Source organism: Melitaea cinxia, chromosome 1, assembly GCF_905220565.1.
Source record: "Melitaea cinxia chromosome 1, ilMelCinx1.1, whole genome shotgun sequence".
In the NCBI taxonomy this organism is placed as follows: Eukaryota; Metazoa; Arthropoda; class Insecta; order Lepidoptera; family Nymphalidae; genus Melitaea; species Melitaea cinxia.
The window spans coordinates 16,784,733-16,801,183 of NC_059394.1; the positions used below are offsets into that span (position 1 = coordinate 16,784,733).

The 16,451-nt window shown below is 32.7% G+C and overlaps 1 protein-coding gene across 1 annotated transcript; it reads left to right on the forward strand.

Annotated features, from left to right (window-relative positions):
• Window positions 1–8,116: 8,116 nt before the first annotated feature.
• LOC123654452 lies at window positions 8,117–15,923 on the forward strand. Its single transcript, XM_045590353.1, has 4 exons — window positions 8,117–11,683; window positions 11,894–12,296; window positions 12,465–13,042; window positions 15,831–15,923. The coding sequence occupies exons 1-4, from the start codon at window positions 8,117–8,119 to the stop codon at window positions 15,921–15,923; spliced, it is 4,641 nt and encodes a 1,546-aa protein (XP_045446309.1).
• Window positions 15,924–16,451: the final 528 nt, after the last annotated feature.

A 16,451-nucleotide genomic window follows, 5' to 3' on the forward strand; every position in this document is an offset into this window, starting at 1 on the left:
TTTCTAAAGATACATTATTTGGACACCTTTTCACCATCTATAGAGCTTACATTTTAAATTTCAAGTCTCTTACTTCAAAAACATAGGACTTTCATACAAAATTCCAACCCCCGTTTTACCCCCTTAGGGGTCGAGTTTCGTAAAATTCGTTCTTAGCGGATGTCTACATCCTATAAGGAGTCTACCTGCCAAATTTCAAGTTTGTAGGTGTTATAGTTTCGGATATTTCGTGATGAGTGAGTGACCTTTCGCTTTTATATATATTATAGATTACGAGGTACATATATTCTTACCTAAATGATATTTCTGAATACAAAATCTTACTAACACTTTCCCATATTCGTAACTCACAATGCGGTATTTATCTTTTTCTAAATGTATAAGTCAAATAGATTTCTTTAATTCGGACCGTAATTCACGATTGCGTAAAAAAACACATCTGTAACATATTTATTATGCCTTTTGAGAAAACGGACTTTTGAGAAAAGAAAAAAAAAATAGTTAATTGAGATAATCAAGCAGAGAGAAAAGAAACGCGATTGTTTGATAATTTAAATCTGTTTTTTATGTTAAAAAAATATAATTTAAAAATTAATCTCATTAGAGTTGATTTATTTAAGTAATCTTTATATTAATAATTATTAATTTCATATTAAAATAATACGAAACACGAAACAAAACAATGCTAAAAATAATAAAAGCAATATAAATAAAAATATCAGAAAAAATACATAGCACCTAATAACTAAAAATAATACAAAGCAATAACATAGTAAACGATAGATTATTTCATAGTACATTTATTACTACATATCTACTTTTAGTACGCAAAGTAACTTATAATATCTATACAGATAATAAAATGGTAGGAAAGTCAAAACTGTACATTGAATATTTTTTTAAGGAATACTTGGGGTGTGATCTACAATCGATACCGAAGCCAAAAATATAGTTTTTAGAATTTTTGTCTGTTTGTCTGCATGTATGTCCGGGATAAACTCAAAAAGTACAGCACGGATTTACTTCAAATTTGGCACGAATATTATTAAGTAGTCGGGTCAACATATAGGCTACATATTATCACGCTATCACCTACGGGAAAAAGGCAGAGAACCTTTATTTTTTCAAGGCATTCTGTAACAACGTGTAATCTAACGACGCATATTTGAATGTTGTTGTTATTATGTTAATAACCATGCTATAAGTTAGCTTCACATTATAAAAATCACGCAATATAAGTAACTTAGGCCGATTTACATAATTAAACGAATATAAGTAGTATCAAGACAATTTTAAAGCAGCGCCATCTATGAGATTTCAAAAACATCATCATAACCGTCTTTCTTTTAACCACTAATGTTGTTTAGCGAGAAGTCCTATAAGTATATATTCCCTATTCATACCCTATTCTGTATTCCTTATTCATTATTTTCTCCATCTGCTTCAGTCACAACTTATGACTTAATTCAGCAGAATCACCATCAAGTCATTTATAATAAATGTTTATTATAAATTACTATATGGTTATATTAATTTATAGTAAATATTTATTATTATTATTTATTCAAAAGCAGGCTGAAAATAAGCACTTTTTAACCGACTTCCAAAAAAGGAGGAGGTTCTCAATTCGACTGTATTTTTTTTTTTTTTTAATGTATTTTACATCAAAACTTTTGACCGTGTGGACCGATTTCGACAATTGTTTTTAATCGAAAGGTGGTTAGTGTCAATTGGCCCATTTAAATTTATTTGAGATCTAACAACTACTTTTCTAGTTATATCTAACAATGCGTTTTTACTTGACGCTTTTTTCGTCGAAATACGTCGTATTATACCGCATAACTTTCTACTGGATGTACCGATTTTGATAATTTTTAATTTAATCGAAAGCTGATGTTTGTCATGTGGTCACATATAAATTTTATTGAGATTTGATAACTACTTTTTGAGTAATCTTTGATAACGCGTAGTTACTTGACTATTTTTTCGTCGATCTACGTTGTATTAGTCGTCGATGTAATTGAAGTCGGTTTTTTTTTCGTTTGTGAGCAAACACAATTATTGAAGATCAGTTTTACCAAAGACAGTTTTCCTCTGTTACTGTACTTTCTGTAGATATGAAATGTAAAGAAGAAACGGGTAAATAAATGTTATTTTAAAAGGTATAATCGTAGGTATTTTTGGTGCTGTATAGTATTCACGCAGACGACGTCGCGGGCAGAAGCTAGTTTATTAATACTAGATTTCCTCCATAGTTTTGTCCCTGTTTATCTGTTAAGTTTTAAAAATGACAATATAAGATAAACAAAAAGTCTTCAATAATCGATAGGTAAATACCGAGATTAAAATGTTCAAATAAATCAAAAGTATTTGTCTTTATAATTAACTACAATTGAGATAATCGTTTCATCACGATTGTATAATTAACTCATAATAGACAATATCTATTGTCAATATATCTGCCTAGCGTATTATTTCACATTGGATTTGCAGATTACACGTTTTTGGAATAACTTCGGATACCAATATAACTAGCGCTTTAAAAATGAGAAATACCCATTGTTATAAGAATTTTTCGCGAATAGTATGAAAATTTGCTTAATAAATAAAACAAAATGGAACATTATTAGCAATATTTTATAAATATGTATTAGGCATATTACATAAAACAACTGCACTTATTTATAGTTAAGCCGTTATTATTCATTAATAATAATTAAACATATACAGTTTCAAATAAGTTCGAATCGAACTAGAATAGATTGTAAACGCTTTACATTTGTTACGAATATCGATAGATTTTTGTTTATAAAAAAAACAAGTTCGCGATTTCGGGTTATGTAGACGTTGGCGTCGTTATCACGTCGTCAATATTCGTCAAATTAACATTAATGCAGACGAGGTCGATGACCGCATTTGGCGAGCGAGCGTGGGACCGCGACCGGCGCGAGCGCAGTTTTTGCAACTACCCGCTACGATGCCGCAGGTAGCTACGCTCCCGTATGTAAGGACGAGTTCATATTAATATTTAACTAAATATCACGAAAACCAGTTCGATTCTAACAAAGATGGACAGTTTATGTTAAAAAAAAGTAAGTCATTCAATTTACGTGTATTTATTTAATATGCTAATACAAGGTCGGTCATCGACTTTTATATTATTGTATGTAACACATAAATTAAATATTAATTCTCTATAATATTAAATTCACAGTTAATGTTATAGAGAAATATTACTTGAAACATTCAAACGTAACTAAAACGTGTATTGAATAACGCTAATAGGTGGGTAATAAGATTTTTTGTAACGCCAAATTGTATGGTTATTATGATATTCACAATTAAGTTAGCTATTGATGGCTCGAAATATATACTTCACTGTAACAAGAAATATTAAAAGTTGTAAATATTATTAATGTATAGCAAAAAATGTAATTGTTACAATTTTGTAATACAAACGAAACTCTCGTGGTTTTCCTTGTATACTTGTCAAAGTGTTTATTTCTTTGGATCTAAGTCATGATATAATTTATTTAATCCATAATCTTATTCCATAAACAGGTTATGTTAAAAAAATGGAATAATAGATCTCGAAACTGAGCCTTCAAAACAAATGTAAATTCTGCAAATTTGCAGAATAGATTAAGTTGATAATATTTCAAACGTAAAGAAAATTGCCTCTTTTGTATTGGATAAAGACAAAGTGTAATGTAATATCTTTAAAAAGAGGGAGAAAAAAGTCAAAAAGGTATATTTCACTACGTTCTAGATTCTTTAAGGTATAAATAATAATATAATGTTACTGATATTTTATATAAGGAATTCATAGTTATGTAAAGTCACTGGACATATCATGGTTGTCTTTTATATGGACACTCTTATTATGTGTATTTAACACAGTTGTATCTCCACAGAATTATTAAATTCTTCATCGCCTTTATTACCCCTACCTTTATTATATATTTATGAGAAGTTTGCTCCATATTAAATTGATTTCACTTTTGCGGTCAACTAATATTCTGACCTTATATGTGTACCTATTAAATTGATTTCGCTCTTGCGGTCAATTAGTATTCTCAGCTTATATGTGGCCTTACACTTATTACGTGTTAAATTGTATCAAGTTAGAAACTAAATTTAATAAATCGTTTATAACGTATAATTTCCTTCATATTATTAGTATAATAATAAACTATTAACGACCGCTCTGGTGTAATGGTTCGTGTGCCGTGTCGGCGGTGTCTCAACACCGACGGTCGCGGGTTCGATTCCCGCTCGTAGTGGATATTTGTGTTTATACGAATATTTATTTCCAGTCTGGGTGTTAGTCTTTGTGGGTATCCCCACCGTGTCTCGGGGAGCACGTTAAGCTATCGGTCCCAGTTGTTATCGTGTACACCTGATAGCGATCGTTACTCATAGTTGGGAATATATCCGCCAATCCGCATTGGAGCAGCGTGGTGGATTAAGTCTGATACTTCTTCTACATGGGCAAAGAGGCCTATGCCCAGTAGGGGGATTTTACAGGCTGTAGCGAATAAACTATAACAAATATCTTTGAGTTAAATAATACATAATAGTTAAATTAGTTTTATTTTATAATACATTTAGTTTTACACGTGTAAGTATCAAAGGATTAGAGAATAACCAAGCATTTAGGCATAACTCACTACCAAGCAATTACCCAGACATTAAATATACTCATAATGAAAGACGTAGGACCGGTTACTCCGATTGTACATAAACTTTATCCTACACATAAGTTACGAATAGACTTTCAAATCAGGAGTTAGAATATGGAATTAGGACCTCTTTCGTCACTACACTACAATTTCTCGATTCAGATTTGTGAAGATAAATATCTCATATATAGAGAGATTCGGTGGTAAAAAATAATAAGATATCTATAGGATATTATCATCGATAAAATAGCGTTATCCGCAACCGGTGAAACTTGTCCATGATGAACGACAAAATTATGTCAACAATAAACCCTCCGCTCAAACATTGTACCTTAATGTAGAGAGAACATTTGAACCAATTACACGACACAGTATTTACACTTATGTATGTGTATTTTTATAATTTAAAAATCAACAAGAACCAAATAAAGTTGCAGATCTGCAACTATATTTCGAAAACGAGTTTTTAATTCCGATAATTTTCGAGTTCAATATACTTTCGTTTTAAAATGCGTATCAAAAGCTAATAAAAGAACGTACCTAACATAATTGGAGTATACTTTTAGTTGATATTGTTTAGCCGCTTTTTAACCGACTTCAAAAAAGAAAGAGGTTACTCAATACGAGCGTATATATGTATTTTTAATGTATGTTCGAGAACAACTTCGTCGTTTATGAACCGATTTTAATAATTCTTTTATCTCAAGGGTACCATGATGAGGAAACCAGGATCTGATGATGGAAGCCGAGAGAAATTGAGGAAAACCGTCGAAAATAGTAGTGACGACTAGTGCGTTTGTTAATTTTTTCGTCTATTTACGTTGTATGTATGTTGTATGTATGTTGTTGTATCTACTTGTTGATGTAATTGAAGTCGGTTTTTTCTTTTACGACCAAACACAATTGTTAAACATAAGAAATGTCTAAAACATAACGATGACTCAGCGCGCTTATCTTTGATCTTTACGTATGTGAGGATATATGTCATCCATATGTAAGTCGAGCACCTTGCCGGATTAAGATCCAATCTTCCTTCCTAAAATGAGATGTCTTTGCTAAAAAGTGAGACATTTCGATGTATATAACAAATATATCATATATATTAATACACTTAGATACTTTTTAGAAAAAACCTTACAATTGCTTCACATTAATTATATATAATTTTATACTTAATAGCTTGCTCTCTACCGGCATACACAACTAAAAAAAAATTATTGCTTTTGTTTTTGTAAATTAATTAATTATGAAAATGATATATTCGTATATGACGGGTTTAATTTTGAAACAACGTCAACATGATTGACGGTCGGTAAATATTTTACTTATCTAGTGCGAATTATTCGCACGGGTATTGCTAGTCATATATATTAATACGCTAAGGTTAAGATGTTTGCCTCCCTTTTTAGAAAAAAAAAACTCACAATTACTCCATATTAATTATATATAATTTTATACTTAATTGCTTGCTCTACCGGCATCCACAACTGAAAAATTTCTTACTGCTTTTGTTTTTGCAAATTAATAATTAAAATTATACATATAGATATACATTGAGACACAATACAGCAATGCTGCCATCTGACGGCTTCGAATGTTGTTTATAAAGAAGTTGTGAATAAAGAATAATAAATTAAAATTATACATATAAATACATAGATATACATTGAGACACAATACAGCAATGCTGCCATCTGACGACTTCGAATATTGTTTATAAAGAAGTTGTACAATAAAGAATTTAAAAAAAAATTGTCATTTTGTAAAGTAATAATTATTATACTTAGTGCGATTAATTCGCACGGAATTAGTATTGCTAGTAACAGATTATATTTGACTAGCTCGCTGGCAGCGTTGGTAATTTTCCGTTTCAGAGTTGTATGCTCGATTCCTGTTCTAAGTCTGTGTGTAATATAAAAATATATTACATTTCATATTTAGTACCTGGGTGACCGAGCTTAGCTCTGTTTTTTTAGTAAATCGTGTTTTTTGGAAATTATATTTAAATACGAATTACATATTGATAAAATATGAATAATATTTTCCGATTTTACCCACATAATAATAAAAAATACGAACTGGTTATTTAAATAAAAAATGATGAGTGCAATTAGAAAAAAAAGGAAAAAAAGGAAAAAGTAAGGGATTTGAACAGGCCGATTTTCCACCTGAGCTATGACAACTTTATTGACAATTGCGAAATTTACCTTCGTATTCTAACGATATTGTAGCCGTTTTTTCATTGCCTAAAAACAGGGATAAAACGACCTTTTTAAAAATGAATCCTAGCTATATCGGTGACTAAATTTCATGAAAATCGTTTGAGTCTTTCCGAGATTCAGATTATATATACAAGAATTGCTCGTTTAATAGTATTAGATATACGTAATTTAAAAAAAACAGGAAAAAATTATGTGGTGTCATGGGACACCAGGTAGAAACGAAGTTCCTTCGGATAGTATCGAAGCAACACAATTTCAAAAAAAATGTTTAATTTTATATATATTTTCTGATTCTTAATTTTTTTAAATTTTGTTGATTGGTTTTTAATTCCGTACATAAAAGTATTTAGGAAATTTAGTATTTTAGAAAATAACAAATACAGTAAAATAAAATAAATCAAACAAAATAATAATAATAATTAACTTTTAAGTGAAATAAAAAACATGTCTTTATTCATTTTTGTCGACAGTACAAAATTACACAAATAATTTAAAAAAGGGTTACTAATTAATATAATATTTTAGTTTTACAAACGTCATATCATACAGTCGTGTGACTAATATTACGTCACTTCCGTTATATATTTTTCTTACGGTTTTAGTATCACATTTTTTTCAGTTCGGTCGCCCAACCAAATGTCAAGCCTGCCGTAAGGAACTTCGTTCCAAAAAATAACTCAGTCGGTTTTAACTTGACACATAACACGGGTATTAAATTTTGCGCTTTGAAATAGACGATTCAGCCTGTATATCCCTCTGCTGGGCATAAGAATCTTTCCACATGTAGTAGAAGGATCAAAGCTTAATCTGCTGTTCCAATGCGAGTTAGCGGATATATTCCCTACTATCAGTAACGATAGCTATCAGGTGTACACGATAACAACCGAGACCGAAAGCTTAACGTGCTCTCCGAGGCACGATGGGGAACCCACAAGGACTGTGTGATTGAATAGACAATAAATTGTATTACTTTTTTATTTTTATTTTATGGCAACTACAGGAAAGTGCCAGAGTCAAAATGTCTTTACTCTATGGACTAGACTTAATAAAGTTATCGAAGAAGTATGTGCGTTTCTTTTTTGGCTGCGACTGAAATAAATTCAATTTTGCTTAAATTGATTAAAATACAGCGGCGATCGTATTCTAACCATCGCGCAACCACATTTGGCGACCGTGACAAAAGAAAAAGGTAAGCGATTGGAGTTATTAATTATGGATACAAAATCGAAAGAGCGCACGGCCATGAGGCGACAATTCACGCGCACGGCCAACAATTTCGAAAGTCTCACAACAAACAAAAATATAAATAAGAACGATATTATAGCATCTTTTAAGCTACTAAAGTCATATTATGAAATGTTAAAAGTACTTGACAATGAGGTTAGAACATTTTTATTTCAAGAACCCGAAAGGGAAGATAGCCAAAATTTAATTGATAGAGAGTATGAGGAGGCCGGAAAATATGAGGCGAAGTGGGCCTTATGCCAAACGATTTTCGAAAACATTATAAAAAACCATGGCAGTGAGGTAGTTGAAAATAAGAAAAGCCACAAACTCCCAACGTTGGAGTTAACAAAATTTGACGGCAATATAAAACATTGGCTAGCTTTTTGGGGTTCATTTAAGAAAATACATGAAAACGTAGATATCGATAATGTCGATAAGTTACAATATTTAACTCAAGCAATGCAAGCGGGAAGTGATGTAAAATCCTTTGTTAATAGTTTCCCGTTGACTTCTTCAAGTTATGATTTATGCATTACAGACCTCAAATCGAGGTATGCTAAAGAGGATTTACTTATACAAGTATATGTAAGAGAGCTTTTGTCACTCATTTTAAACAAAAAAGAATTTAACCAATTGTCGGATTTAGTTGATCAATTGAATGGTCAGTTGAGAGCACTTGAAGTCCTAGGAGTAACTAAAGATAAATTTGCAGCATTTCTATTACCAATGGTGGAGTCGGCACTTCCAAGTGACACATTAATTATATGGGAGAGAACAAGAACTGAAAACGCTTCGGAAGATCCGTTGAACTCATTGCTACTCTTCTTAAAAAGAGAAATTGAAAGTGAACAAAGAATATCAATGGCTAAAAAGACATTTAATAATCAAGACGAAGCTATTAAGACAGCTGGACCTACTGCAACCTGCCTTATGATTAATGAAAAACAAAAACAAAAAGAAAAGATACGTAGCTGCATATGGTGTGGAAAAAATCATACAAGCTTGGAGTGTTTCAAGTTGTCAAGTATTACAATTACAGAGAGAAGGGAAATTTTAAAGAAGAAGAAAGCTTGTGTATTATGCTTAAAACCTGGCCATCATGCAAAAGTATGCCGATTTTATATTAAGTGTTATGTATGTGGACAAAAGCATTCACCAGTATTGTGCACAGCTGCAGCGGAACCTAAATCTGTAAAAGAAACTACACTTCAGAACCTGTCACAAGATATGAAGACTGTTCAGCAGACCTTATTACAAACTGTCGCAGTGAAGATCTACAACGGGAACCGGAGCACCATAGTGAGGGCCCTCTTTGACAGCGGATCACAGCGGTCATACATCAAGAGTGAAGTCGCTGAACAATTGGGATTAACTGCGGTAAGAACTGAAGAAATTAGCCACTCACTATTTGGAGGTTTATCCGTATCTTTTAAAAAATATAATGTTTATGATTTTAAAATAGAGAGCTTAGACTCTGAGGTAAAATTAAAAATGTCTGCACTAGAGCAGTCTGTAATTTGTAAAAATGTACCTAAAGTCAATGAGTCCCATGACTTTGTTAAAAAATTATTAGATAAACATGGGATACATTTAACAGACAGAGATTGTATTAGCAAAGATATAGAGCTCTTAATTGGAGCTGATTTCTCGGGGCTGTTAATGACTGAATCATTTGTTCAGCTCGAAAATGGGTTAACAGCAATAAAAACAAAGTTAGGCTGGACGTTACAAGGGAAAACATGCTTAGTAGGTAGTAATATTGTAACGTCTCTATTTTGTTTACAAAATATTAAAGATTTTTGGGATCTAGAGGTATTAGGCATTAATGACCCTACACAGGTGCAGTCTAAACAGCAGAAAGAAGAGGAGGTGATGACAAGTTTCGAAGAAAACATACAAGTGAACACCGAAGGACGATATGAAGTCCATCTGCCATGGAAGACGGGTCATGAGGATATCCAGAGCAACGAGCAACTCGCCATTCGCCGCCTAGAATCTATCACAAAGAAACTAACAGCATCTGGTAAGTTTGATGATTATGATAATGTCTTAGGTGAATGGGAGCGTTCGGGTATCATCGAAGAAGTACCTATTGAAGAAAAGAATAAAGAAGGGGTTCACTACCTACCTCATAGAGCTGTGATGAAGGAGTCGAGTCTCACCACGAAGCTGAGACCTGTATATGACGCATCTGCAAAGGATTCGAATGGTATGTCATTGAATTCATGTCTAAATAAAGGAGTAAATTTCCTAGATAAGATTCCCAATCTATTAACTGGATTTCGTAAGGGTTACATTGGTATCACTGCTGACATTGCCAAGGCATTTCTGCAGATATCAGTGACACCACAAGATCGCGATTACCTGAGGTTTGTTTGGTGGAAAGATAATACATGTGAGGAGATTAAGGTGTATAGACACTGCAGAGTAGTTTTCGGGTTGACAGCTAGTCCATTTTTACTGTCAGCAACCATATCACATCACCTTAATCAAGTCACAGAACAAAAAGACACCGCAGATATCTTAGCTAGATCATTTTATGTAGACAATTTAGTAACTAGCTTAGATTCAATTAAACAAACACAGAAATTTATTCAAGATGCTAAGAGGGTCATGAATGAAGGTAAATTTGATCTAAGACAGTGGGTCACATCACCTTTAGAAATAAATGAGACTCAAAACACAGTGATCTCGATATTAGGTCTTCAATGGGACACTGATACAGATGAGCTCTATTGTAACATAAGTAATTTACCACCGTTTCTCGATATAAGCAAAGTAACAAAAAGAAACTTGTTATCCTTAACACAGAAGATATTTGATCCAATCGGATTCACATGCCCAGTGACACTGGTTCCTAGGCTAATCCTTCAAAAGACCTGGAACATGAAAATGACCTGGGATGAACAGCTATCTGAAGATATACTATCACAATTTAAAGACTGGTATGATAATGTGACTTATCTTAATAATTGCAGATTGCCTCGAAGACTGTCTGTTGATTTGCTTCCTGAGTGCAGTGCGAGTCTACACATGTTTTGCGATGCTAGTAAGGATGGCTATGCAGCATGCGTCTTCTTAAGAACTGAAAAAGAAGGTAATGTGTCCGTTCGTTTAATATCTGCCAGATCAAGGATATGCCCTCCAGAAAAGATAACAATTCCCCGACTGGAACTGCTATCAGCCTTAATTGGTTCAAGACTATTGAAAGAGGCCAGAGGAAATTTGAATTTAAATTGTGATGAATTCTGTTGGAGTGATTCAGGAGTAGCACTGTGTTGGATCAAGAGAGAATTACCATGGAATACTTTCGTAGGGAACCGTGTAAAAGAAATAAGACAAAATTCTAATGCAAACAATTGGCACCACATTCCAGGAACTGAGAACTGGGCAGATTTGGCGTCCAGAGGCTGTAACGCACGCCACCTGCTTGAAGTCCGTTGGTGGGAAGGTCCGAGCTGGCTGCTTCAGCAACCCGACATGTGGCCACGATCTGCACTGGTAGTTGATGAAAAAACCGTCAACAAAGAGCTGAAAAAGTCTGTGTGCCAGGTTAATGTTTGCTCTGATGTTAGTATAATAGACCAGCTGTCTAATTATTTTTCAAAATACACAAAAATTGTACGAATGACAGCATGGATTTTCAGATTTTCTCACAATACACGTCATAAGAATAAAAGAAAGGGAGAACTTACCTTTGAAGAATGTGATGAAGCTGAAAAGAAATTAATAAGAATTATTCAACAAGAAAATAAAAAACAGATTGAGAAACAATCTGGAAAATCAAGGCAGATATATTCTGATACAGATATGATAATGAGAGTTAAAACAAAGCTTTTACTCACCGATTTCCCAGAATGCACGAAGTCACCGATGATTGTTCCTGCAAAGAATGTTATTATCCGCAGAATGGTTGAACAGCGTCATCTGCAACTATTGCATACTGGGGCCAACACGATGATAACTGATCTACGGAAACGATTCTGGATTCTTGGTATCAGATTATTAGTGAAATCGGTAATAGATAAATGTATTGTGTGCAGAAGACACAGATCACAGCCGACACCAGCACCAGCAGCTCCGCTACCACTCGATCGAGTTCAACTTACTGCTCCTTTCCAGGTGACAGGTGTTGATTTAGCGGGACCTCTCTACTTACAGGATGGTGAGAAATGCTGGATCGTGCTGTATACATGCGCAGTATATCGCGCAGTTCACCTTGAACTAACAAAATCTTTATCCACAGAGGCCTTTCTACGGACGTTTCGCCGATTTATCGCACGCCGCGGACGTTCGAGCATAATGATATCAGATAATGGTACTAATTTCACAGGCACTAGGAATCTTTTACGTGACATCGATTGGGACGAGGTACAACGCCAATCGACAATTCAACGCATCAAATGGAAGTTAAACGTTCCCACAGCTGCATGGTGGGGCGGTTTCTTCGAACGCCTAATTAAGGTAATGAAAGATTTATTACGAAGAGTGCTAGGCACGTCATCAGTCTCATATGATGAAATGCAGACTCTGTTATGTGACTGCGAAGCCGTCATCAATGACCGGCCGCTCACATATGTAGAAGACGACAAGGCAAATGCTTTAGAGCCCCTGAGGCCCTCTTGTTTTCTACAAACACTACCTCAAACAGATGTGACTGATCTGGACCAGATAGATAGTAAGAATCTTAACAAAAGATTAAGATATTTGCAGAAGCTGAGATCAGACTTTCGTCAACGATTCAAGAATGAGTATTTAACAACACTGGTACAAAGAGGTAAAGATAAAAATAGTACTCTAAAGGTTGGTGATATAGTCCTAATAGAGACAGAAGATAAGAGAATAAAATGGCCATTAGGACTTGTTGTAGAAATTATTACAGGTAACGATGGTGTTAATAGAACTGCCAAGGTAAGAACATCAGCTGGTTTAAAAACCCGCCCATTCCAACGTTTGTATAGATTGGAGATTTCCTCTTCAGAGGTGGAGGGTGACGAAAACAACTATGAGAACAAAATCGGTAAGAGATATCGCATAGTTATTAATCCTAGCAGTACATCAAGTACTATGTCCGGAGCAGAAGTTCAGCAACCTGCATGTAAGAAAGAAACGACAGACAAGATTTCACGTTCAGGTAGAATTATTAAAATACCAAGTAAATATAATATTTACAAAAAGTAATAATTACTTTTACAGTTTTAAATTACTTCTATTTCAGGATATTTTTTTCTTGATAAACATAACTATTTTATTTTTTTTTCTACTGCAATCTTTGTCTGTTAATCCAATACCTACCTATGTACACAGTGTTAACTAAATTATCTTAATATATTATGATATGTTATACAATAAGTAAAGTGTTACATGTTATCCACTTTTAATGGTATTATTAGTAAATAAAAGATCGTTGTTGATATAGATATAAAAATTAGAGATAAATTTTATTGTTAATTTTCAAACTGTTATCAATAGAGTACCTAATGTGATTATTCATTATTGTGCTAATGATTAATCTCTAGTGATAATTAACTTTGTATACTGTTCTAGACAGGATACATTTTAGAATTTGTCTGCCCATATTATTGAATTTATATTGGTTGTATTCAGAAACTCTAATTTAAAGATGTAAAGATTTAGTGTTAATGCTTATAGAATTTAATTACTGATGTAGGTAAATGTGAATGTAACTAAAATTCAAAATGTAAAGCTAATTGATGTTTAAATTTACCTATTTAGTTTAATACAATCTTGAAAATTATAGATTATGATGTAACAACTTATTACAGTTATTCTTGAATATCTTTAGATTAATTTTTTATGCATCTTGCACTTGATATCTGTTTAATGTTTGAGTATGTTTCAAGTGCAAGTAACACGAGTAATTTGTTTGTTTTTTTCTAAGTTACAATACTTCGCAAATTGTATTTTAATTTGTTTCATGATTCTTTGTTTTATTTGATGTTATTTACATGTCAAGATGTGATTAAAGTTGTTAGATAATCATCCTTTTTTTTGGCTGTGGAGGATGTGATTGAATAGACAATAAATTGTATTACTTTTTTATTTTTATTTTATGGCAACTACAGGAAAGTGCCAGAGTCAAAATGTCTTTACTCTATGGACTAGACTTAATAAAGTTATCGAAGAAGTATGTGCGTTTCTTTTTTGGCTGCGACTGAAATAAATTCAATTTTGCTTAAATTGATTAAAATACAGCGGCGATCGTATTCTAACCATCGCGCAACCACAGACTGCACAAACGCCCAGATCACGGCAAACATCTGTATGGTGTAACCAGTGCTGTGACCGATGCGCCAACGCAATGACCAAACTTTGAAATAGACGACCGTGTGTATTAAAACTCTTATTTATTAAATTAAAAAAAAAAAAAAAAACAATTAGACATTTATTGTAAACTAGTTTTGCCCGCGACTTCGTCCGCGTGGAATTTAACAATAAAGTTATTGTTCAGTTCACAGAGCTATAAAATATATACATTTCTAAAATAAAGGTAGCTTAGTTACTCCTCATGACATCAGCAAGCTGCCAGTAAAAGTCCCGTCAAAATCGGTTCAGCCGTTTCAGAGATTAACCGGAACAAACAGAAAGAAATTGTAAAAAAATGTTATTTTGGTATATGTACCATGTATCCATCCATATACATTCCGTAAAAAGCGGTTTTTTTAATATTACAAACAATCAAATTTGATTTATTTGTATAGATTAATCATTCGGCTATTACTTAAATCACAGGCATTAACTTGACTAGACAACTATATGTATGTTGAACATATGTGACGTTCAACTAATAAAAAAATTATATAAAATGGAACCGTTAATCAATAACAAATCTAGACCGTACACTACAAAACCACTTAGGTTGCTTTTACACAGATTTATACTAAAGTGACCTAATGGAAGACTCGCTCCACTGGTCCCAATTATTTATAACTGTCTCTGAATCGCTGCGGATGTTTCGTTAATTATTTCTTTTTTATATAAAAGACGATATACAACATAATTTATGTAAATTATAACTAGTAAAACATGGGAAATGTTTTTATCAGTTCTTAATAGTAACAAAAGTAACTGTCTCAATGTTTCATTTGTTTAGTTATAATTTTATATAGTTATTATATAGTACTAATATATAAAATAATATTATAATAATATAATTATATATAGTACTATATAGTTATATATAGTACGAGTTGTGTACCGCGTTTTCAGAAGAGCTTTAGAAGAAAAATTGCATATAGTCTTCCCCGGTAAACGGGCTATCCAACACTAAAAGAATTTTTCAATTCTAACCATTAGTTCCTGAAATTAGCCCGTTTAAACATCATCAAATCCTGTCATGATCATTGTCATCAAGCAAAATCGAGTAACAAAATGAAGAATAAAGTTGAAAAGACTAAATGGTAAGAAATAAAGAGTTATACTTTGTACATAATCTATTATTCCTACAATATTGAAAATTCACAAAATGATTTCATATTTGATACTTGTAGTTGTAGTTACTAGTCACTAGTACGAAGATTTTCTCTATCCACCTCATCATTCCATCGTCAGATTAAGATTAAATTAGTATGATTATAAAAAAAAAAACTAAATATAATGGGAGGCCGCGTGTGAAGATATCTAAAATGCAACACATGCCTAAAACACTTATTACGTTGTACATAATTTAACAGCCTAGATAAGTCCATTTATACACAAAATACTCGAGATTTGCTTAGTTGCATATACAGGTAAAACTAGGAAGAAAGCTGAAAAGGGTATGGTCACTTAAAATTGTCAAAAACAAAAACAAACCAATAAGGAGACGCAGGTTCGATCACCGCTAGAACGGTCAATTTTTGATATGATATTTAAAAAAATATTTAGAATTCCCTAATGTGTGGGTAACACAAATATAAAATCGTAAGAAGTCAATAAGGCTTCGTTAGACATTTTGTCTACCAGTTTGAACCAAAAGACTAACTTCTAAGCTGACAGATCAGATCTCAGTTCAATAAATTTTCAAATGGGAACAGACTTAACATAAGACCAAACTTAGTGTTTCGACAAATTGATTGGACAACTTTACAAGTTGGATCAGGCAGTCTCTTAAGTCTTTGGCTGCAACTGCGCTTGTTTGATATTATTGTTTCCGTATAATATCGAATAATTTAATGAATCTTAACACTTATAATTATATTTAGATTACCTGAAGCTATACCACAGATTATGAATATCGAACGTAATCTGCACTATCAAAAAAACTAAATGGATAAAGTTTGTATGCTTAAAAAACGATAATCTCGGAATCTAAAAGAAT